The sequence below is a fragment of the Falco rusticolus genome, chromosome 9 (assembly GCF_015220075.1).
Source record: "Falco rusticolus isolate bFalRus1 chromosome 9, bFalRus1.pri, whole genome shotgun sequence".
In the NCBI taxonomy this organism is placed as follows: domain Eukaryota; kingdom Metazoa; phylum Chordata; class Aves; order Falconiformes; family Falconidae; genus Falco; species Falco rusticolus.
Genome location: NC_051195.1, coordinates 51,517,673 through 51,543,650, shown reverse-complemented (window position 1 = coordinate 51,543,650; position 25,978 = coordinate 51,517,673). Strand labels below are relative to the sequence as shown.

Genomic DNA, 25,978 nt, shown 5'->3' with positions numbered 1-25,978 from the left:
TTTATTCTGAATTTGCAGTTGTCACACTCATGAAGCTTACCAGTGCATCTCCTTGTAAGATTGGTTTCGCTTGTGGATAGCATCCCCATTTATAATGTCTCGGTTACTGTTTGTCAGAACACCACCAAAATCATATGGACCTACACACAGCAAAAAGAAAGCTAAAATTAGTGGAGGCAACTCACCTCTTATGGATTTAATGACTATATGAAAGCGAGGAAGCAACCAAAAATCCCAAAAAACTAAGTGAATCTGAACTACTGCAGTTGTAAGGAGTGGATGGAGGAATGTGGAGACTTTACTAACTACATATTCTATTTTATACATCTTTAGTAGTTTCAGCATCTATCAAATAGAAGCAAGCAATGCAACTTAATAACTTCTAATTTATTTATTCACAGACATAATACAAAAGATCCAAATACTGGTTCTAGTATTCTAGACTACATAGCTAAAAGACTAAACCCCATTACACATTTCATACAGGAGAATCAATACCTTTGTAAAATTACTATATGAGCTAGGATATTCCAGATCCAGAATCTGATCAAAAAATAAGACTAAATCAATCAAAAACCCTGGAGCCTCTCAGAATAGCTATAATGCTATCATCTGCAGTTATAACAGTGCAAAGAGCAGAAGAGAGAGCGCCAAGAATGAAAATGCTTTCAATACTCCTAGAAAGGACAAAACAGTTTTAACCAGATTTTGAATCTGCAGTAAAGGTTTAAGATTTCAAATACAGAATTCACAAATTTTACATGCACACAACCTGGCCATGTGTACCAAAGGTAGGCTAAAGAAATACTCTGCTAAGTTTGCACAGCTGAGCTACCCATCTAACTGTCTGATGGAAAGCAAAGATGAAAGTAATGGCTATAAAAAGTATCAAGTCCATATCAAATCCTACACAAGACGACATGTGCTAGAGATACCAGGAAACATTTCTGCCATCGGAATGGGTATGAAATGTCACTAACATTAGTAAAATAAAGTATTAGTATTTCCTCATTTTGTTGCACATTTGCAGACATTTGGTTGACCCGTATTTGGCCACCAAATGCAATTTTTTCAGGTTTGGATACATAAGACATCTTTCCATTTTAAGGGAAGCTTTGGGGATACAAAATTAGGAACAGAACATACATTAATTTAGCACTGTTACAAATGTCTCAAATGATCTGTCAAACACAAATGGCTTACAGGCAATAAACAGTGCAACTTGCAGCTGATCTCCCTTTTAATAAGGTAGAACTTTCTGGTCTGTACAGACTACGCTACCTTATTAAAAGAATGGAGTTGTAATGGAATTCATTTAATGAGCTCTTCAGATGACAGCCTGGATGCCTCTACAGTAAGGTATCAAGCTGAAACGATACATGCAGTGAAGTGGACATACCACAGGCTTTAAAGAACACAGTTTAGTTAGAACCTATCACCAAGTTGCAGCAGAAAGGAAAATGTTAAAATCATTTTCAAAAAAATCACTGCCATAACCCAAAACTGACAGGGATTTTTTTTTTTCCTTTAACATTTTCAGAGCTCTGTAAGTCATGCACTGGGATGGACAAGGCATGCATCTTATAAAGGAATGCAAGTCTCAAACAGATGAGGTGTGTACAATATTTAGGATGTTAAAAACTCTTTCCCCCCCCCCTTAAATTATATAAACAGATCTTTTGACTTCTTTACTTCAGCCAACCAGCTTTCAGCTTTTAGATTGCAGCTGCATCCAAATATTCTGCTAGGTTGCAAAGAGGAGGAGGATGAGGTGAGGGGAATTGTCAAAAATCATGAGAAGGGCTTGAATTGTCAGGTTAACAAGCGTGCAAATAGAACAGTCCCTGCAGACGCTTCAGCCCTTTTACCACCCATCCCCTGACCATATGTTCTCATAGCACTGGAAACTGGAAAGAATCACAAAGTGCCATTTAGCCATTTTATTAACTTTGTGCTGATGCATCAACTGAGCCATGTGCTCTTCAAAATTGATGAAGCTTTTAATACTTCAGATGCATCAAAAACTCAGTATGCCCTTTAAAAAGGTCTCAGGTTAACACACACTAATTAAAACTAATTAAAGGGAATCAACTATTGTTTGTGGAAAAAGAAGGCTATCTTACTAAGTAAACAGGCGAATAAAATTGACTTGACTTTTTAAAAGGAGCTTTGTGACATCTTTCTTGGTCACTTGTCCTGGAACATAAAGAGAATTCAAGCCCTGTTCATGACAGGGAGCATTCCTTTATTGTACCTTCACTATCCGAACGACCTGATGGAAACACGCCCGTGGCAGACAAGTAAATCAGCAGTACACTGTTTGCAGGCAGCTCCTGAAATTCAGATAAAGAGAAGAGTGGCAAGGGAAGAAATGTGTAAGTTTATTTTAATAGTCAATCATCACCTTCATAAACACACTGTCATTTAAGATTGTGCTACTCCAGCTTCTGGCTTCCATTCACTCTATTCTTCCTATGTGTATATACACTTCTTTTTCCCCACACAAACCTCTAGGTTGATATTAGAGGTTCAAGCAGCACTAAAAAAGCATCTGCTTCCACATAGACTCTCCTACTATCTAGCCAGATCTGAGGCTTTCCAAGACATGGAAACCAAAAGCTGCCAAGATCCATGTAGACCCTAAATCTCAAACAATTCAGGATCCTAAAGGAAGTTCTTTATTTCCAAATACTCCAGAGTCTGCAACATCTGCCTCTCTGCCTTGACCCTTCTTGGCTGGACAAGCACAACACATACACGTTTCTGTATAAACCTGTAAAAGAAATCTATTTTGCACCTTTCTAATGGGCTGTCTGCATGAGGAAACAGATGCTTTTAATTTCTGCAAAAGGCTGAGCATGCAGGCACCCAAAATTCTAAAGTAGTAAGGATGCACTTCCTTCACCTCACCAGCTGTTTCTTTACAGTTGTTTCTCGAAACAAACTGAAACTTTTTTCTTTATAGGATTCATATTCTGTTTTTACTACTAAACCCTAAATTGCTGACTTGTACAGTCATAATTAAGCATAGTGAGACCAGCAACTTCATGAAATTAAAATAAGCACAGCAACTGTATTAAGAAAAGTCCACAAAGGTATAGATTACTTACATGGAAGACAACAGTAGGTAACAAAACAGGCAGACAAAAATATAGTATGTGCAGGAGAGAGATACAATTTGAATGGGATACAGAACCGGCGACATACCACTCATACAGTGCTTAGAAGTAACAGATTCTCAACATACTTCCCTGATTTTGGATTGTGTTTGGCACAACATGAAGTAGAAGAATATTCTTAAGATTTTTCTGTACTCCAGATCTCTTATCTCAAGAAATATTTCCCATATAATATATATACACACACAGAGAAACTAACTTCATATACGAAACACTTATTTTTTGTATATAACTGTCTGTATATATGAATATAAATTCTGTGTATATGCATGTGTACCTACATACACACAAATAAAATTACTGGGCAACATTAAATCATATGCAGCTATTACATTACATCACATTACTTAAGACTTTCTGTAGCATTGCCAAGCACCACACGATGCTGGACAACACAGGAGCTGTTCAAGCTTTGCTTTGAAGATGGCTACACTTTAGCAGTGATGTAACTGCCGTGTAACAGCAAGCTGGGTTTCTGTCTTAAGGTGCAACTTTTTTTCTTTGCCTAACAGTAACCCACAGATTTGCCTTTATTATACAGTTTACACATATCTATAATACTTCCATCCTCTCTAAAAGTTCATATTGAGTATTTTAAGAAAAGGCTTCATTATCTTGAAATATAAAATATTATCTCAGCCACATTTTATTCAGTATCACATATAATTGTGGATATTTTTCTATTACAGAAAATTCACTGATTTCACAAACCTTAAATGATGCTGCTAAAAACGTATATAGCTGGCTAAAAGTTGGCTTATAAAGTAGATATTTATGGGGGTTTTCCCGCCTGGCTGGTTTCTCCGTGGATTCCTGTTAAAACAAACAAACAAACCCACAAAAAATCCAACAACTTTATATTACCACAGCAGTTTCACAACCCTCTAAATTTACATTTATTAGAACGTTCATCTTCACCATACTTCCCACACAAATGGTCTGCCCATGCTGCATTTCCTAGTACACAGTAAACCAAGATACACAGTATTTGAACCAGAACTTTCTATTATCCCTCATTTAAATCTCTTTCCTGAATCTTTTTTACTTTCTAAAGCATCACCTAAGAGTGAAAAAATTAATTCCTCATCTCAATTAAATAAATGAAAATCTGTGTATTTCCTTTTGCCTCCAAATAAAAATATGTTTAATGCTTTCCCTGAAGGGAGTATTTAACTTTCAGATGACTTAGCAAGCTGGTGAACTTATCTGGCTGCATGATTGCTAGAGTGAAAACAAAGGAAGGGGTAAGTGTACACAGAAAAGGACAGGCATGGCACCCCTTCAAAAGGGCCTCAGCTAGACCAACGTAAACCATTGGTGAAACGATGCCCAAACAGTTGTTTCTGCGATTCTGTCACTATTGAAGGTTTGCCAACAAGGAAAAAAAAAAGTCTGTGTGTGTGAAGACATTACTTGGATCAAACTCCACAGGTCTGAGCTTCACTAACTTCTAGGAAGAGTTACACCAGCTTTACTAGCCTGTTTTGTATACCAACAATACTGAAAGAGTACACTATTTAAAATGAAAAAACCAAACAACCCAGCTGTTAAGATCTGTTGCCAGGTTTATCACTGAAATAAAACTTACCTGCATTCCAGGTTTGTTCATTTGTGATGCTAAATTCATTGGTTCCCTTTCAAGTGCTTGTAGCATTCGGAACATATCAATTGTTAATTCACTGAACTTGACCTGCAAAGAGTCAAACAGTTTATTCTGCCAGATACGGATTAAAAAGTATTTCTTCGGAATTCTCCAGGTAAGCAATTCGACTGCATACCAGACAGACCATTTTCTGTCTCTCTAGGATCTGTCAGTGTCATCTTTGCATTTCCGAAGACCTGTGAATAACTTTTACAAGACCTTACAGAGGACAAAGTCTGTTTATTACTGGTCCACCAGGCCAGTTAACTGGAGCACGGACCCCTCCTTCACAAATTACAGATTTTCCTGGAGTGTTTACAAATCAAGTGCTGAAACCACCATGTTCTTTCAGATTTTGTCTAAATTTGTAAAGATACACAAACTATAACTTAGATACAACTCCCTTGCTTGCCTGAAAAAAAAAAACACCTCAGAGAGAAGTCACAACGTCTGTACAACTTCACTATCATTACCATCTAAAAACCAAAACCTTGAATGTCTTTTGAAAACCCCTTCCCCTGTCGCAAATTCAGTTGCAACAAGCCTACGTGGGCCACGTGAAAGCCTAAGTCAAGCTTTTTCTAGACGTAACCCAGAGGCCTCTCATGCTTGGACATCAAGAACAATCAAATATATGAAAAAATCATTTGTATCTACTTAATTGACATGATGAATATAAGCTGTAAGAGGTCAGTACCACAGGTCTAATAGCTAACATTTCATTTTTAGCTCTTAGAAATAAGAGCCTCCTCTTCTTGCTGCCACTGCAACATCATGATCAAAATATTTTAATGTTCACCTCAACTGGAATCTCTGTTGCATGATCAGAAGGGGTGTCATGGGGGCAGGACTCTGAACTCCAAAGATACAAACCCAAGACCCCAAAATTGCCTTTACCTGGTTGTTGCAGTTCCCAATAATCAGCGCATCTGCAAGAGCAAGCTGTCCCACTATCATCCCCTGCTCTAGCAACGGAGCTCCTGTTTCAGAAAGCCTGTTAGAGGTGATTACAATGGTGTTGTCGTCATTTAAAACCATGACAGGGTCTGCCTAAAAAAAGCAACCACAATAAATCAGGAATTCAAGAAGACATACAGATTTGCAGTCAGAAGATCAAAGGTCTTGTCACCTACAGTAAACATTTCATAACTTAGGCTCTTTTTTATTAATTTACCATACAGATCTTTGTATATTGGCATGCAGGCTACAGAGTAATGCCTTACCACTTGGAAAAGCAACAGCTCTTAGGGACTGCAAGCAAATACACAGTATGGTAAAAGCACGTGAAGGTACAGCAAACAGGAAAACATACTTCCTCAAATGACATGAACTCTGCTTCAGCTTTTCTACACCTGAGGAACCAAATGTCATCAACAACCTACCTTACAAATTCACATAGAACAAACCAAACATTCCTACAGTACAGAAGAACCCTGCACTATTTTAGTTCACCTTCTCTTCCTAGAAATAAACAGCAAAGGAGACTAGAAAATGATAATGCTGCCATCCATTCCGCCAAATTTAAATAAATACTTGTGTGACATAATGACATCTTGTACAAAAGGAGGAAATTATAACACTGTTTCATTTGACAGAATAAAAAACATCTATTATCCTTGTAACAAACTTTAGAAGTTGGTCACATTACATCTGTGCTAACCTATCAGTTAACTGCCATACTTACATCATATTTTCCACTATATACTGCTTATGCATTGCCAGTGGAACAGACCAGTACTCCAACAAAAGTACACCTTGAAATACAATCAGAGCGTCAGCAAATTGTATTGGCTTCCACAACAACACAGAATTGGAGTTGGCAGTCTCCAAAATATTGACCATGATAACTGCTGTGCTTTCAATTCCACCATTTTCTGAACACCAAGAGCAAAAACAATAAGGTGATCAAGTGTATCTCAGCTTCGTGCTTCAGTCTTCAACACGTTACATGACCACATCTGACTCTTCAGGCACTTTAATGGCTGTCACTGTTATGCTACTGTGAACATATTTCAATGATTGAATTGGACAGGAACGCTGTCCCTGCATGTGGCACACCTGCTTACCGCACAGAGGTGGTGATACAGAAACACTTCAGTGAACAAGTCAGAAAATTTTGCTTTTAAACTAACAACTAAGAGGGAACAGTTTTCTCACCTCAATAAATGCTGCCACTTCCTGAAGAACCAGGTTCCACTCCACCTGATCTTCAGTATTAAAACGATGAGTGTAGTCTTCAATTTCATCTGACAGCTCCTGATGTAAAAAGTTCAAAGACAGACATAGTCGCTTCTTTAACTGAGAGCTTAACAGGCAGTCAGTAACTTTACAATTTGGTTAGCTGTGCTGGCCTTTAAGAATAAATAAATAAAAAATTACTTGAGAACATATGCAGCACACTTATGACTAACATGTCAGCCAAAACGCGCTCTTTCAGGAGACAGAACGCCAATGTTACACTGAGTTTTGGCAATGCAAAGTGTCTTTTAAGTAGGTCCAAACGCAGAGAATTTCTGGAGTTAAGTATAACTATCCCACTCATGTACAGCTATGTCACTGGTTATTACCATTAAGCTACAGATACCAAGGATTCACATTTCAGCTTACAAGTAACTTTAAATACACTGAGGAAGTGAATGGTATGGCTTTTTTAGCTGCTACTAAGCTAAGCTAGCAGTTCAAGTAAGCTTAGACATAAAGACAGTAATGCAACCTACACAAAACTGTCAATACCAGAAGCTGCTTGCAGCAAGGTTGTTAGAAGGGTTTGGGAAGCATATGCTGTCAGGAGAAGCACCACAGAAGATCTTGAGTTGGAAGGGACCCATAAGGATTGTCGAGTCCAACTCCCTGCTCCTCACAGGACCACCTAACACTAAACCAAACGTACGCCCGCTCCCTGCCATCCTCAGGCTCAGGTGCTTTGGGCTACAGCTGCCAGTTCATACTGGTAAGAGGGCAGGGGTACCTCTGTTGTAGTCAAAGAATACTTCCCTAGCCAGGCTGCAGCTATTGGAATAGTTTCACTTGGTGAAGCTCAAATCATTTGAGCTTCAAGTATCTTTATCGCATGTCTGATTCACAGAAGATATTCACTATGACGGATGTCAGGTATACTAGAAAAGCAATGATCCAACATTGGCCTGTACTCTTTATTTGCTGTAACTAAAGAATTGTGTTTATAGGCATTCAGTCTACTCCCACGGCAGAGGCATATGCAGATCCAGCCTCCACAGTTTCATAGTAAGATCTATATCATTTAGCAAGGTTTAATTTTGATGGGTCTCTGGAAGGTGCAGAATGTATTGGGGATGTGTTCTAGACATGGGACAGAGCAACAGCAGTTTGGAAGGGAAGAGAAATAAGCGCAGTATCAAGCTAGGAGACACTGCCTTTCCAAGCAACAGCGTGTCATGAAGACTTGGTGAAGGGGATTCCACTGATATCTTAAATCCACTACAGGAATGAAGACATACTCAGAGTTATCAGATCATCCCCACGTTTTCAGATGAATAACAAGCATCTTAAGAGTTTATTCCTAACTAACCATATAAATTTGGAAAGTTTTTCTCCAGACAAATGTTCCCATCATACTGGATCTTTCCAAAGCTTTACTTCCTTCTGTGGCATCCAACAGCACAATGAATAAAATGAGGCAGAAAAAACAAAGGCTATGCTGCAGTAGCAGCTAACATCATAGATCTAATGAGTGGTATTTCAACTAAAATAGACTTTATTATGGATTCCTTAACTAGCAGAAAAGTCCTGAATAACCAGCAACCTCCCACCCCTTAGCACCTTTATCCTCATTTTGACATACCTTTACAAGGTCCTTTACAACATCCATTTTGTTGAGCAAGAGACAAACCACTATAAACCTTGCATAGTAACGCAGCTTCTTAACCACTAATTCAGGCCTAAACACAACAACAAAAACACCACAGCCAAATTTGAGATTAAAATAGAACATAGGTATGCAACAGGGGTAAGGGAGAAGAGGAATTTAAGACCAGAGCAAGGCTGAACACTCTGCAGATTAAGAGTTCTAACTGAATTCACAAGGAGATCAATAGCTGCCTGGCTGCTTAGAGGTTTATTAAAACTGAGTACAGAGACACAAAACACACATCAAGAAAGCCACAGCCTCCCCCTTCCCCCCAGTCTCCTCACATGAGAACAGGCATGGGAGTCAGATATAATCACTGGCTCTTCAAACTTTTTGAGAGTTCACAGGCACTATCTGACCCACTGCACCACATGATACACTCACAGCTGGCTCAGGGCTCACCCACCTGGGACAACTCAGAGATCAGCAAGTCAGCATAACCTATAATTACCCATCCATTTCTAAAATCTTCTGACAGCATCTAGAAACATGCTTGCTCAATCCTATCTTGTCTGAAACAGCTCAAGCACTCAGACTGAAACTTAGAGATTTTTAAAAGAGAAGATAATAGGATCAACAGGTATCAGCACAGAGCAAGGAAACTTCCATCTTTTTGTGGCACACAGGTGCATTTAGACATCAGCAAGACTACAGACATGCAATTAGTTTAAGTCTAGAGATCCTTGAATGCTTGCCAGGAAACTCCCTAACCAACCTCCTGCATTCATCTTGATTATGACTTCAAATCATTTCTTCTTTAACTATACTTTAATGAAAGAACCATGGTTTACTGGCTAGAATGTAAGATCAGGATCCAGAACTGAGTTCTCTACCTATTCTTATTTATAGCGATGTTCTCGGCAGGCAGCACATTTTCTGCACTGCCACAACACAGCCCTGCTTTGAGTGTACCTTTCTCAGTATAGTGTCTTAAAAGGAAGATGTTATGCCTCTTGAAGCTCTTGGACCTTGTCCCAGTCAGTTACAGAGGGTTGTTGTACTGCAGTACTAACTGACGTTCCCCTGAAAAGCCTGATTAGAATCAAACAGGTTCCTCTGCTTTAGCCCAACTGACCTATCTTCAGCCACAGCTTACTAGGTCCCAGCACTGATACTGCTCAGGACATAAAATGACAAAGCTTTGGGGCTAGTAGCTTGCTAGCCAGGACCAGATAATAGAATATTCCTCCAGTCATACAGTAAAACTCTTATTTATACTGAGTTTTTTAATCATGACAGGAGAATTAAAAGTAACTTCCTTCTACAACACTGATTTTGTCCCAGTTTTGCTCCTACAGTTGATAATTATTTTGCTACTTTCATACACATTTCTAGTCTTTAAAAAACAAGGGCATTCATTCAGACATACCTGTCTTCTTTGTTGACTTGGGAGTAGTATGACCTCTGCCTAATTGCTGAATAGAAGGAGAAAGCTTCATTGAGATAGCTGGTTTCTGAAGTGCGCAAGCTGCAGAGGAAAAATCAGATTAGCTCACAGCTTCAGCTGGAAATCCATGCCAAACCCTCCCTTGCTGCCCCCTCAACCATCTTGCGCATCAATGGCAAAACTCACTCCGCAAGTAACATCATATGAAAGCCAGACTCTCATTCTTTGTGCCTGCTGGGAAGACAGATTTCAGAGCCTGGATTCCATTTCAAGCAACAATCAAATCTGCCCATCTTGTACCCATATGTACAGGTGACAGGTTAATTGAAGAGTTTAAATGAACATTAAGCTCCCAAACTTGTAAATCATGCTTTTGCACTAGAGTCAAATAAATGCAGCACACACGAAAGACTTAGAAACACTTTTGAGGTAGGAGATGAGTCCCTAGTATCAACATGACTAGCAATGTGGCATCGGGCTCACGGGTGCCTTTCTCTGCAGCACCCCTGTGCAGTCCCAAGGGCCTTCTCATTCAGGAACAGGCATCATGACTCAACTGATACATTCATTTCTCCTGACTGAGTATCCAAGTGCTTGGCATGGAGCTGCAACTAACACTGCATTCGCCTTCTGAATCCTTTTCTGTGCTTACTTACTAATAATGGTAATAGAGCTGCCCAATCTTGGAAGCAATTTCCCCAATTTGCCACCGCTTCAACCCATACCGATTGTCCAATACTTGTCTATTTTGCAAGAGAGAAAAGAAAGATTAAAAGGCATTCCAGAATTTCTCAGAACATCACACCAGACAAGATAAAGTGCCATCATAGGGCCAAATTCAGCTTTCATGACCAGTGTAGCACTCCCAGTAGCACTCCCCTCACAGAGCAAACAGCACTGCATACACACACCAGAACAAGGACCATTTATCTTGCATAAGCTTGCAAGAGCTAGATAGAAGTATGTTGCACAAAATACACACAACAAAAGGTCACAACGTCCCAGGAGAACGCCCAGACTGCGCAGCCAACTTAAGGTGTGAAGGATCAGAGCCCACGCTGCAGCAAGATGCTTCACACCATTCCAGATGGGTTCTGCACTGCAGAAGCCATCATCCCAGCTTCTCTTTGGTAATACATTAAAGCAACATGCATTCAAGTAGAGCAAAAGGTTTTGTTAAAAAAAGTCACCCTAAAAACTCTGCAACATTTTAATTCATTAGACTGAGCACTCTGGGACGTGACTATTCCCTCCCTTCGTGCTTTAATAACACAGTGAATTCTCAATCTTAACTAGGAGCCCTACACATAGGAGAGATTAAAGTTAACACTTAAATCCACAGAACATGTCTGCCTACAACATTCCCTTACCGATGTTGCTGTTGAAACTTCCAGAGTTTGGTGTAAACATCAAATGTTCTCCCAAAATAGGATTGCCACTGCTTTTGCCCATACTGAGGTAAATCTCTGCAACAGACAAGTAACAAACATGGAGTTAGGGAGCAGATTTCAGTCAGCCCAGCGTGACAGCAGCGTATTTGTGTCAGTGTCAGAATAGCTTTGCTCAGAATTGACTGAAATGCTTTAGAACTGCCTGCACCCAGAACTACAAGCACAGTGATTCCTGTAGTTTCTCAAAACCTGTTGTTACTGGAATCTGCAAGGGAATCCTGTTTAGCCTGTAGGAAGTACATATATCAAGATCTGACCATAGTATCCCTGAAAGCACGCCACAAGCCAGACAGCATATTAATTTAAGATATATACAAGAAAATACTGCATATGCATATATATGAGAAAGAAGTATGTATTGGGGAGAGGAAGAAATTCTTCAGTGCTGTCTCCTAATTATCGCTTCCAACTTTCAGCCAAATTCTCTAGGCACTTTTCAAATGCAAAAGGATTGAAGTTATCAGTGTTAGTAAAAGTCCCATGCATTTTGCAAATCTTCCAAGTGATTGCCTACATTTAATCACTGGGGACACAGACAGCTAATGTCTTAAACTGCCTGAGCGAGCCCTGCAGGTTCCATACAAAGAAAGGACAATGCTGCAACATCAAACTGAAGGTGTGCAGCTTAACCATAAGCGACTGAAGGTGTGCAGCTTAACCATAAGCGACTGAAGGTGTGCAGCTTAACCATAAGCGACTGAAGGTGTGCAGCTTAACCATAAGCGACTGAAGGTGTGCAGCTTAACCATAAGCGACTGAAGGTGTGCAGCTTAACCATAAGCGACTGAAGGTGTGCAGCTTAACCATAAGCGACTGAAGGTGTGCAGCTTAACCATAAGCGACTGAAGGTGTGCAGCTTAACCATAAGCGACTGAAGGTGTGCAGCTTAACCATAAGCGACTGAAGGTGTGCAGCTTAACCATAAGCTTTTGAAGTAAAACTTTCCCTACTAAGACAGTAACACAACCCTCAAATGCAAGAACAGCAGAATTATTCCAGTTTTTCTAGTGTCCACTGCCAGTCAATCTCCACAATCTTTAGTGTCCTACCCGAGAGGGCTTGTCCAGCTGCAGACGGACAATCCCCCCCTGCACAGACCCTAACGAAAGGCTGACTCTCCCTCCGCAAAAGATTCAACAAGATGGGTCCTGTCCAACAGCTTCCACACAGGTGGACATTCACTTCTAAGTTATGAAACATGTGTGTATTTATATGGTATTCATTATGAACATGTGACACACTGTACACATGATCCTGTTCTCTTCAGACATGCCTGGGATTCTGGAATGCCTACTCCAACATGCGGAATGGTAGCAGATGGAAGCAGTGCTCTCCATGAGCAAGTTAACATGACTCAAGTGACTAGATACATGCAAAAACATTGGTATTTATGAGCAAATACATTCTAAAGGGCAAAAAGGAATCCATGGTCTCTTAATCTCTGTAAACATGCCTTTATCAAGGCCCCTCAATATTAACAGGTTCTCAACAGCACCAGGAGAACAGGCCTACAAATAATGAGTCCAAATAGGAAATGACCATGTTCCTACATGCATTTTTCAACAGGTGACTGAAAACATCTTAATGCCTTGCTAAAAGAGAAGTAATTTTATGGTTATATGCACAGAAAGCTAAATAAGACTCTTAAAACATCATATGAAAGAAAAAACCCAAACACCCTACCAAAGAGCAAGCAGTATAATCTAATGGAAATTCGTTCATTTAAACTGATAATATTTCTTGTTACTCATTAAGGAAGTAATCTTTTTGAGTAGATGAGGCTGTTCATTGCATTTCAGAAACAGACCCTGTAACATTGTACATAAATTGGCTGTCCAAGTGTCACCAGGTCAAGCAAGCATATGGATGCCCACAGATAACATTCACTGGGTCAGGTTACATCATCACCACATTTGTCACCCTCTAACTCCTAGTGACATGTCAGAACCTGAGACCTTCTGTTTTCTTCCTATCAGTCTCCAGTGCTATAAGGTGAGTTAGTCAATCCAGTTCAGTTCCACTTTCCTACCTCCACGCTGTCATGTATCTCCTTCCACCTCCACCCCACAACTATGATGTAGTCTTAAGGATTTTAGCTTTAAAAGTTTGTGCTCTCAATCCTAACAGAAGGCTGTCACCTGGGAGTTACTTGAATGTTGGAATAAATGCAACAGAAGACCAAAAATGCTTAGTCTCACTGAGCACATTGCCTAAAAATCTATGCTGAAGCTGATTCAAAGGAGGTATACAACTCTACAAGTGGAACAGCTTTTTTAAGACAGCATAATCTTTCATTTGATTCAAGAATGATTTCTTCAGGGAATGACCTCTCAAATCACTGCGCTGGTTAACATATCATCCAATACCTCAGTCTTCAGCAGACGGAAAAGCAGCTTATTTTGTTTCCAAGCCCAGGAGGTCAAGACTGAGGCAAACACCACCTTTTGGAAACCTTGCCATGCCTTCTGGAGGAGTAAGACAAGCAAAGCAGTACACTACGATTTCCACAGCAGCGTACTGGCGCACTTCTGCTAACTGTAATTGCTTTAACAGCACCCTAGGTAGAAAAGGAAATTAATATTCCTTTGCCCATCAGCCAACTGTACTTCCCACGCAGCTTGAAGGGACCTAGCTTAGTTACTACATGTAGAATGAATCTGTTACCAGCTATGACTTATCAGCCTAGAAAACCCTTCCAGTACTTGCTGCTGCTATTCTACAAAGATGCCAAGGAATCTGGGCAGGATTTTACAGGGGGTGGGGAGTCCCATCACACTTGCAACTGGCTGCTCAACATCTTGGAACATACTTTGGTGTAGTGAGGGTTAGACAGGAGTATAAACATGTGCTTCAGGGCACCAACATCTTCATCCAAATATAGCTTCATACTAACACATGTGAATTTAAATAATTTACTGCAAAAATAATTCACTACTTTCTATCGTTGTAACAGATGTATACATTTTAGGTAAGCAAAAGTTAAGAAACTGTCCAAATATGTGCATAAGATATATTGCAGGCTTTGATATAGCAAGAGGTAGTGGATATGCCAATTAAATTTAATACAAGTTTCAACATTAAAAAAAATAATCAAAAGTGAATACAAAACAACACTAAAACTGCTCATTAAAAAAAAAATTAAAAAAAAAAAAAAATCAGTGTTCCCTAGCACTAACTCAAAGAATGACTGAATTAGCAAGTTGACTCAAAGAATCCTAGCAGTAGTAAATTGGGCTTTCTAGGCCAAGTTGCTTAGGACATTTGAACAAAGGTCTGACATAAGGAAACAAGAAAACATACCCTTCTTCTCTCAAGCACCGAGAAGTAGGTGTGTCCACAAATTAAGAAATAGGCAGGTAACTACTCGCTGATCATGGTTATGCATATATCCCTCATCAGTAAGTTAACAGGCTCTTTATACCTCATCTGTCATCTTGCCTCATGCACCTGTCACCCCCCTCGATTCTGTACCTTCCTCTGTACAAGCCTAAGCATTCCTGTAAAGCCGAGTTCAGCTCACCAGGCTGCATTAGTTTTGAATATATAAAAATTAGTGGCATTTTTAAAAGCCTCTGTTAGCGCAGTGTACACGTGCTTGGCTGCTGCTGTCCACAGTCACTGCTGGGTGTCCACATGTATGTTTCTCAAATAGCATGCTCGCCTAATTGCAGCTGGCATAGCTGCACAATACCATGTGATTCCTCGCTCCCCAGGGAACAGAAAAGATCTCCATGGAAACAGACAGTAGCACTTGTTCTTTTGATAGTATTCTGACATGGCTGTAATAAAACTTCATTTATGACAATACATTACCATGGTTTCACCACAGATTTCTGCAGACAAGAGCTGCCATTGCTGCCATCCATTTACTGTTTTGTGTTCTGAATGTCATGCATGTTGCTCCCATGTATCAAGAAATGTATGCTGTGAGAAAATGGATGCATAAGCAAAAGAGGACACAGTGCAGTTTGGTTTGGGCTTTTTTTATTCGGACCAGAGGATTTCATTATTTGGTGAGGAACAGCCCAAAAGAATACTAAGGACTCAGCTGATTGCAGAGTAGATTAATAACAGAGCTCCTCCCACTGAAGGAGACAGGGAATATATGATCCAGAAGCAATTACACACCCAACTTGAGAGCAAAAGACCTATGTTACAGCAAGACATTTTGCTACTCCCAAATCTACAGAAGGATACTAAAGCAGCACAGAAAGCCAACAGCCTCAGTTCCCTCCGGGGTGTGCCTGGCTGAGGATGCTGGGTACAAAACGGGCACTGGAAGGGGTACTCGCTCATGCTGTTACTGGTGGTGATCAGCTTTATAGGAGGGAGAAGGTGGCAGCAAGAAGGAATCCAGATACTTTGATTTAGGACAATTCCATCCAGACAAGGAAGACAGTTACACACTTCATTACAATAGCCTCCAACAACAAGCGGAAACTGTTCCCAATTTCTTGGCTTTTAAAACATTCCAAAGTGGACATGAAGACACAAACTCAGATGTTCTAAAAGGATGGGTTTCTCACATGGCACACAGAGGACTTGTTCCCTTGCCACACTAGAGTGGCTGGTGGATAAATTCCACGGACAGTCCAGAGTTTTAACCAATTCTTGCTGTATAGTCTCAGCAAAAACCAGCCCTACTTATGTGTCATAATTAATTTCCTGTCAGTAGTTCATTTCAGCCACGCTGTTGGCAGAAGCTGGGCAATACTGGCCGAAAACCAATTAAAGGTGCTGAGGTTTGTTTGGCCAGCACCACACGGAAGTTGTCACATGGGGACAACTTCCAGAGACATAAAGATGTTGAGAAACTCCTACAGACTCAGCAGTACACTTCAAAAAGGAAGGTTACAATAACTGCAACTTTAACATTCAGAGCTTTAAATACATTCACAGTTTTGACAGGTGATAAAAAAAGACAATTTCCTTTTATGTTCATAGCCTTGTAGTAATTACAGGGTCCTGTTCCCAGAACCTAAGCAGCAGTGGGACAACAGCACCATGGCATAGCTTCCCCATCGCTTCTCCTAAACCACAAAGACAGTAAGCACACCAGTAGCACTCGAGTAACTTGCCTTCCTGATGCAGTCAGTGTGAGAAGCCAGTCCCTCCCCAGTACCAGACAGAGTATGTTGCAGGGTACTACTGCAGCATTACCTGAAGGTAACAGGGTCCTGTTGTTTCTAAATCAGCATCAGCAGCATGGAAAAAAACTAAGAGGTTCAACCTGCATCTTACTAGAAGTCTACAAAATGAATGGTTAAACACTATCACCTCTTTCCGTGAAAGGACAGTGATTCTTGCAGCCTGCACAATGAACAAGACCTTATAATCTGATAAAGTATGATAAATGTGGAAAGACTTTTCATTTCTTAAAGTTTCAAGCTTCTCTGTGATGCTGAACACATTTAAGCACTTTTGAATATTAGAAAGAAAATAATAAGTGGTAACAGTACACCATGAAAAACTGCTTCCTAACACGCTCCCTCTTTGCAGCCTTTTTCCATGAAAAAAGCAAGTGGGAGCTGGGAAAGGAAAGAAGAGAGCAATTGGAACATACTTCATTAACAGTTGTTTCTAACTTACAGCTCAGGGTGTTCAAAAAGGGAGTACAGACACTAGAAAGACAACCTCCCCAATAAGTTATTCTAGCAGACATGGCCACAAAAGGATGGTATCACTGGTAGTGCGAGCATGAAGTATACTTTGGAGCAGCAACCTTGGCAGATCATCATATGTTTTCCTCAAATGCTGTATTTGGCATCTGTATTGGGAAGAGAGGAAGGAAATGCTACTGAAACAAAGACGTGGCAGGCTGAGCCCTTGCATTTTTGGCAGAAGCAACAGCTAAGCAGCTGCCAACACAGCTATAGGCTCAGTTCCCTGTAGCTGAAGTGCCCAGAGGAGGTTTCAGGAAATCATTGCTCTCCTCTCCCTCCCCCATCACTTCTTTTCCATGAAACTTGGTAGGGACAAGAGCATGGCATAAAACAGCAGCAAAGACCATCATCTCAGAACAGAAGGCAGGAATGCATCAAATGCATTTATTATGCTAGACGGAAAAAGCAAACAACTGGACTAAGAATTAGGATACTTGCCAAGTCATTTCCAGGTGAGCTACCCAGAAGAAAACAAGCACTAACAGAGGAGATACTTGAAAATTATAATGCTGCTTTATACAATCATTATGCCCGTAACAGTCACAGGCCTTGTAGGTGAAAGAGTGGTCAAGTTCAGTGCAAGAAGCAACTACATTAATTGTACCAAGTAAGGACAGAGGCAGGCCCCCTTTCTGGTACATTCTTATTTTCACACAGTAGAGCCAGCTGCTGAAGCCCATCTCTCTATTTTTATTACCCAAATTTAATCCAAAGGTATTTTCCATTTTCTTTTCATCTAGCTGGATAAGAATGTTTCTTTTTTGCAGAATACCATGGATGTACACAGAAACTACATCTCTCATCTGGAAATCCGCTACAAGTACTAACTCCCTCCATGGCCAAAGGACAAACCAGAATGGCTGTAGGTACTCTGCCATCTCTGGGATCTGAACTTAAACACCACGCATCCAGACATGAACTCTGTTAATTTGTACTCTTCGGTGACTCAGGACAAAATTTCAAGCAACCTGTATCAGAAAGCCAGTGTAATGGCATATATGGTCCTGGAAATCCTGGCCTCAAGATTCTGGTCTTTTTGCTTCAAACTCTGTTTCATGGGGTGTCAAATGCAATCACCAAGAACTCCTTGTCTCTACTGCCCATTTACCATTCAGATTTTGGAGCACAAAATGTTTGTTTTGGATTTGGTAATCAACTTCTAAAGCACATGAAAGGATTATCAATAGCAGGGGGCAGAGGAATTAAAAACATCTTTGCTAACCATCTGTGTTTGAATAACAGCAAGCTATATGGGCCCAAACATAGAGTATTACTCAGAGACCAGGAAGAGGCTGAACTGCCAACAAGATGAGCTAAAACCCATGTTGCTTAAGAGACTCTACAGCAAACCTTACAAATAAAACGGCTCTTGAATACGTAATCTTTAACTCAGCCTATATTGACATAAACAGGATGCCTATATCACTGTCCAAACATGAACTATTTTCCTTGAACTCCCCTTACTCTTATTCCCCTTATTATTGGTGCTGCTAGAACAGCTAGACTTTCTAGATGTTATTGCAGATGCTTTGTAGATAAATGCAGATTTCACCTTTCTCTACAGTTCGAGTTAAGCATGTTTCACCAGACACATACAGGCTATGGTTTGGATGTTTCCTAAATTTCTTCTCCAAAGTATTCCCTCCCCGCTTTTTTCCCACCTAGGTCAATCCTTTTCATCCCTTTTTTTGGTTGGGGTTTTTTTGGTACAGAGACCGTGGGGTTTTGGACTTGCATGCCATTGACTGTACACAGCCGCACTAAGTCTTTAATTGCATACTTTGTAACACTCCAGTACAAATTCCATCAATTTAACAGAATTTCCAACTTCTAGTTTACTGTTAACTGACACGACAGAGATGTTTAGCTCGCCCTTCTCACACTTCCTTCCCTACTGTCTCAGAAGAAATGCATGAACATCTATTCCTGCAGACATTCTTACATACATGGTCCAAAACCACCCATACATAGCTTTATCATCTCCTAAACAAATTTATTGGGTTTGAGTTCGAAACGTTAGTTGTACAACTGACTTCAGCATCACTCACATACTAAAGTGTATGTTCCAATGCTTTTCTGAAGGAATACTGTCAAAAATGCACTAACCTTAAGCCATTGAATAGCTGTTTAGATTTATCCAATAAGTAGCAAAAGTCTGTCACTGTTTTCCTCTCTGCTTGAGGAATATCATCTTCAGCTCCTCCTGATGACATGATTTCTTTTAGGGCAAACTCAGTCCTATGAAGAAGAAAATAGCCATATTACTCAAAAATTGAGGGCTACTATGAACTGATCCAGATTAGATGCATGTACGGTTCCATGGGGATGGCAACAAAGAGCATGCAATTCTCCCACAGGTAACTCTTCTCAAGACTCATTAAAAGTAACAGCTGAGAATCAAAGCATTAGACTAATTATTGCACAATGCACTAGTTAAAACAAAGCAAAATTAAAAATAAAAGTGGCACAAGAGTCATTAAATAAAATAACTTGGAGGACTATCTTCACAAACACAAAACTGCCAACAAAAGGACTGTAACACAAACAGTACTTGGGTTTCATACTTGGACAAAGAAACCTCTAAATTTGCCTTTCTGCAGAGGTGTTTATCCTGCAGCCATATTTAGAGAGACTAGCCTCAGTTCCATTTACAATTCATTTTCTTCTGTAACTGCTGAAGACTGTAGCTCACTAGTTCCTAATGCTAAAATATAGCAATTTTAGACAGAATGCTAAAAAATACCCTGCTTCTTTACCGCTTCCTCATGACTGTTTAATTCCATGGCTTGCACTGCCCACAATTATACCTGCAGATCTATTTTTACTGTTCATAGGAGCAAAATGTCATATTGTGCAGTAATCAGCTGAACAAAAACCGAAGATATAATGTGGATAATACAAGTATTCAATAAGTAAGGGAATATGAAAGCCTATAAAGGCAGAGTGGCTTTTAAAAGCTTACTTAAACATACGTAGATATAAAGTTATCCTTTTGATCATCCTAAGGCAAGCTACAGATTTATCGGCAGCAGCAACAAAACATGTTCTCTCTGAAAATGGCTGCCAGTTTAGCTCTTCTGTGCTCTCGAAGAATTTTAGTGGAAGATAAACACACCTCTAACTGGGCAAATGCAGAGCTTTTACTTTCAGCAACTTCTCTACCCTGGTAAGCACTTTTGTTAAGCAACAAGTTTCCATCTGTGCAGAAACTCTGTTTGAATGCTATTTGCACAAATAATTACCTATAAGTCCCAATTCAAGCCAGGCATTGGCAAAGGCTAATCCCTACAGTCACCGGGAAGTACCCAGAAGCATCTTTCATCAATGGTCACAAAAAACCTTCACAATAACCAAATACTTTCCTGAACAAACGCTGCATGCCTACCACAGAAGGAATTGGCAGTTCACACACACCCATCACCACCACCTTTTGGGGATAAATTAGTGAGCATCTCCTGCCAGCCAAGCAGTTTCATGATTTCCCCGTTTAGACAAGGTAGCAGCACACATTCACTTGTCTTTTACACACCCACGTGACAGTGCACTAGAGTATTAGTGCAAGGACATGGGGTGCACTGCACAAACTATTGTTGAAGCCTTCCAGGAAAAGGTAGGAAGTATCTATGTATTGTCAGGTAACTGCAGTATGGGTGCCAGACAGTGAAAGAGAGTTCAGAAGACACCACTCAGATGTCAAAAGCTGTTGGCGTGAGCCTAGCAAGCAGGACGTGAGTATTGTGAGGACCAGCCTGTGTCTGCAATCCCTAAGCATTTACACACAGCATGAAACAAACAACACTGAATACTTAAAAGCACCAATGTATGAAAAGCACCAATGTATGAAATCGAAGTGAACAGTGACAGCTAAAAAGCAGATGTCAGAGGTAGCCAGGAGGTGATTCAGGAATTTCGGGAAGAGGGACAATACCCCAGGTCCTGTGTGCTCCGCAGCAAGGGTGACCTAAATCCTGCGGCGAGGCCCTCTGATTCTGCAGCACTCCACTGTGGTAGACCAGGCACTCTAGAGCAGCTTCAGATACATTTTCAAAAATTGAAGAGCTTGCTTAAATTGCAAAGTATATCTCATACAGTCTGTATATAATTTTATTAATTTAATGGTAAAGCCAATTTTATTTTCTGCTACCCTCAAGTTATACTACCCACCTCCCCCAACCACTGCCAACATTGGCCAACTGAATCTGTGTTAGCCCTGGCCCAGGCAAGCAAAAACAACTGCAGTTCTCACGCTGAGGGAGTCCACTAGACCCACTGTGAAGACGGCCATTTATGCAATCAATAAAAGATATGCTAGAAAATCCATTGCCTGCCAACCTGAAAGGTATCAGAAAACAGGAAAAATACTTGTTGCAAAGAAAGGAGATAAAAAAATTCTTTCAGGTTATAGACAATTAAGGTGTATTTTGAAAGCCTACTCCAAGCCCAGCCAATTCTTAAATATTTAGCATAATACTAGTTTGCGGAAAGTGAGAAAACTGAGAGGGAAAAAAAGAAAAGAAAAAGAAAAGAAAAAAAAAAGATATATTACCAAACTCAAAACAAAATATTGGAGAGTATTCTGTATGGTCAGCCTCCCAATACAGCTGTTGGCACATGGGTTTGGACCTACTACTGAAGCAAAGGGCAAAAGAACCTTTTCTGCTCATGGAAAGAAACTGCCAAAAGCAGAGAGACAACCTGTCTTCTTATCAGAGACTGCTGATGAAGGAACCTAGGAAACAAACCACATTTAAGCGCATTCTGACACTGCATAGAGACCTGAAAAATTAGCGTACCCTGGAGACGCTCCACCAGCACATTCAGTTTTTCCTTTATTCGCAGGTTCAGAAATGAAAAAAATGATTGTTGCAATCAAGCCACACAGATGGTATTAAGGCAACCAGTAGCCTGAGTTTAGGCTAAAATGTGGTATTATATAGCCAAGCTGAGGAGTAGGAGGCAGAGACTTGGATGAAGCAGCATGCAAGAGGAGCACACTTAAAAGAATAGTCAGGGATTTACTTTTTGAAAAAGAGGAAATGTAGTTAAGTCTCAGTCACTCGAACTTCTCTCCAGAAGAGAATCCCTACTGGTAAAACAGACCATTCCACATAGAAGACATAAAACTACAGTACCTGCAAGATTACATCATCACTGTACAACTGAGTAAGCTGAAATCTTAAAACACACATACACCAACATGTGTATACATACATCAAAGCTTCAGCTTTTATTGCTTTAGAGATCAAAACATAAATGTCTGATCAAGTTCCACTTCAGTGAAGTTGCCACAAGCACCAAAAGCAGAGACCTAAAGAAAAAAAAATCCAACCAAAACAAACCACAAAACTAAAAAAACCACAAAAAGTGAAGTAGCAGAAACACAGATATGAAAGGAAGGAATAACCCTGTGTCCTCTAAAATGAGTTCTTAAAAAAAAAATTCAGGTTCATTTGCAAGAAGGAACCTTGGGTTTTATGTATAGAGGACCTGCCTGCCTTACAACAATAGAAGACTTCTGATACAACTGTATGTCACGTGAACTTAGCAAAGACAATAAAAACTAGATTGTGTTGAAAAATTCAACAGTTCCAATGCATATTATTACCCCAACATCTGATATTATTTAAGCAGGTGACGACCATTGCAAACATGGAATGTGCTCAGTGTTCCATGGAAGATTATCGTTGTAAAGCACTATTACCTATCATGACCAAAACAGTGGTTTAAAACAAAGACGTGTACTTAGATCATTATGGTACTACACCTCAAACTTTGCATGTGTGTGATGGCAAAATTTTCCCAGAACTTCTGCTAAAACTTCTAAATTTATTCCCAATTTTAACTTCCATTACAACCAGTACTCAGCAATAGGATGTTGATACAAAAAGACTGAAATACAGCTAATAGTAGTAAACTAAAAAAACTGATAACAATAGTTGCTGCTGTGAAAACATCCTTACCATTCAGCACTCCAAATATGCCTTCGACCCAGTTCTAATCTGGATTGCCATATGTATTTCATATCACATAAAAGAAAGACTTCCATGTTAGATGTGGAATAAAACATTCAGTGCATACTTTCATCAGCATGCTTTGAATTACACATTTAATGCTTACGCTAGAACGACCTTTGAACAGAACTCTGAGTAACTCAAAAAACTCTGTCCTGGATCATGGTCTGAAAATTTTATCTACCAGCTTTTCAGGCATGCTTAGCCTTACTTCATTGTTTGCCAAACACTTTGATGGTATTCCTCTCACTCAACCTGAAGCACTTAAACAGTAAGACAGATGCAAAAATTAATCTCATTTTCTACTGATGCTTCTAGAGGGAGAGAGGTGACCATAAGACACTTGAACAGAATGAATGGAGAAGATTCTGGGTGCTTATGAAAAGCTACTCCATTAGTACATAATAAATTAAACGCAGAAGCCTCAATATGCCCTCTTTGTTTCTGGGTTATTTCTTAATAAAACAGCTAAATCACAGTTAAAAGTAGAATGAAATGAAACCTTAGTTACCCAGACAGTTATGAAACCATCTCTGTTCTTAATGACCTGAAGATGCAAGCACAATTGCCTCTGGGATAGAATAGATGCAACAGACATAACACCTCCAGGATGACAGAACAGGTATGCTCCAAATAATCCACTTTGGACAGCGACAATGCATGAGATGAAGTTCCACTCTCTTGCAGGATAATTAAAGGCATGTTCTGGCTCTGCCACATATTACACTCAGAAAACAGGAGCACTTCTAAACTATCCAGTGTATTTACACATGTACACAGTACTGTGGAAAGTCCTACTGAAAAATCTTTAAAGGTTACACTTTTAACTGTAAGCATGAGTCCTGCTCAGAATGGACTGGGTCCTTACTCACTACATGTCAAATGTATCTTTGTGATGATTATAAAATAACACCATACAGAAAATACATTATAAAATATTCAGACTGAATCACATCATGGGCAAACAGTTTTCCTTCTAGGAAAAAATAACCAGGAAAAGAAATAAGGGTTTCAACCAAGAAAGAAATAAAAGCAGCAAAGAATTAAGTGAGGTAGTAATAAGCATGACAGTTTCCTTCTGTGAGATATCTTTAGAAAAGCTGCCAGAACGTAATTCTTCCACAGAGCTCAAATTCAAAGAAGCATTTTCGTTACAGACATGTGACAGCCGCTGCTGCAATTTAAACCCTGGTTTCACTCAGCCACAGCACATGCCTGAATATGAAGGAAAGATGGGAAGATAGAAAGAAAAGGACAACAGGAGACGTTAAATTATAGGTGAAGCTGGCTCTTCCAGCTGACTGAGAAGGAAAATAAAATTAGCTCCCTCATGCACTGGTTTTGGCTTATTATGCTCCGGAGGGGGTGGTATTTGGTGCTGTACAAAGGAAGAACTACTATCACGAGCAGCTCAGGAAAGGAGGAGGTCTTCCCTGCACTAAAGACGGTGTTGTAATGCAGCAGCATTACAGAGAGGAGAAAGAATTATTATTAGAAACAGCAAGTGGGCACAGCAAAGGGAGGAATATAGCTACTGACATCGCCCTTTCCTTGGGGACTACTGAGCTGCAAATGAAAAATATAAATAAAATGCAACCAGCAGTACATCCACATGTGGACCTCTCCTCTTTGAAAGCAACCCCACACATCTGTGCTCCTCTTCTGCAGACAGTTCTCCCAGTTTTGACAGCCCAGCTATACCAGAAGTATTACCTACTTAATTTTTTGTTCTTGTGTTTGAAAATGCTTTTTGTTTTCTTTCATGCAAATGAAACTATTGAACTGTTTTGCATGACAATTTTTCTTCTGTTTTCTGAAGCAGCTCATGTTAAAAAATGATCTCCAGAGCCTGCAAAAGGTGATACTGAAACATTCGTTTAAAAGACTGTTAAAATAAGTCAGAAAATGGTGACTTCCAGCAGAACTTATTATTCTCTCAAAGATTCTGCCAACTCCTCAGGCCATACAAGGCAGAAAAATTGTGCTAGCCAAGCTCTGCACTTCGCCTGCCAGGTTCTTTCCAACACAGTCTCTCTGAATGTACAATTCCAGGTTTGCTTAGTACAATACATTAATAGATTTAGCAAATTCATCTCATTGCAGCACCCAGCACAGAAGAACTTACAGGCACCCCAGAAGATGGCAAGACTATGCAAAGCAGTTGGAATTGAAAGGCAGCAGGAGGAGGGGTATGGGAAACGGATGAAAGTTTCATGATGCTAGCCAGTATTTTTAAAGTTATGTGTCACTTACATCACACACGTTTCCACTTCCCTGTGGTTTGCCGTCTTTTGGCTAAGGTTTTCCAGGCTCAGCTGGAAGGGAAAAAAGAGTGCTGAAGTCAACAGTATGCACTTCCTACTGGTCCTATACTGGGACTCGGGCTTGCTAAGCGAGACACGCTTTGTGAACGGTGAAGGAATACTCTGGTTCAAGGAAATCAAGCTGACAATGAAAGTCAAGCATAGATATGTTAAATAACCGTATTACACACACACCTTGGCCAGACTTTATCACTTAGCCAGGATCACTATAATCTGCTGCCTGGTAGAAGAGGGTAGTCACAACATCACACCTGACACTTACAAGGAAGTAAAACCTTGCTCCACTGAATGGTTAGTGATACTGTAACTGCATGGCATACTGTACAGGCAGAAAGAAGTTAGGAGTGTATAAACACTGTTGAGTAAGGACAGGTAGAATTAGGAGCAGTTTCCTAGAGCTGCACAGCAGAGTTGGCTGGACATGGCACCTTGACT

At 40.0% G+C, this 25,978-nt stretch overlaps 1 protein-coding gene and 1 long non-coding RNA gene across 9 annotated transcripts in view; one reads left to right on the top strand and one right to left on the bottom strand.

Moving 5' to 3' along the window:
* Positions 1–25,978, bottom strand: part of SCAI (suppressor of cancer cell invasion) — a 44,597-nt gene that overhangs the window by 9,223 nt on the left and 9,396 nt on the right. For 4 of the 8 annotated variants that reach the window (XM_037399527.1, XM_037399528.1, XM_037399530.1 and 1 more), the window contains 11 exons: positions 19,315–19,446; positions 11,465–11,560; positions 10,751–10,837; positions 10,077–10,175; positions 8,642–8,738; positions 6,979–7,077; positions 5,719–5,871; positions 4,768–4,869; positions 3,891–3,992; positions 2,255–2,333; positions 41–140 (listed from right to left, as the gene is read on the bottom strand). In XM_037399527.1, the coding sequence (XP_037255424.1) occupies positions 41–140; positions 2,255–2,333; positions 3,891–3,992; positions 4,768–4,869; positions 5,719–5,871; positions 6,979–7,077; positions 8,642–8,738; positions 10,077–10,175; positions 10,751–10,837; positions 11,465–11,560; positions 19,315–19,446 (1,146 nt within the window). Of the gene's footprint in view, positions 1–40; positions 141–2,254; positions 2,334–3,890; positions 3,993–4,767; positions 4,870–5,718; positions 5,872–6,978; positions 7,078–8,641; positions 8,739–10,076; positions 10,176–10,750; positions 10,838–11,464; positions 11,561–19,314; positions 19,447–21,136; positions 21,239–25,472; positions 25,535–25,978 lie in introns of all 8 variants that reach the window. The other 4 variants (XM_037399525.1, XM_037399529.1, XM_037399523.1 and 1 more) reach the window with 3 other exon arrangements.
* Positions 91–25,782, top strand: LOC119153294. The gene is made up of 5 exons (XR_005106106.1): positions 91–102; positions 274–275; positions 7,635–7,707; positions 19,740–19,743; positions 25,771–25,782. It is a non-coding gene; the product is annotated as an uncharacterized LOC119153294 (long non-coding RNA).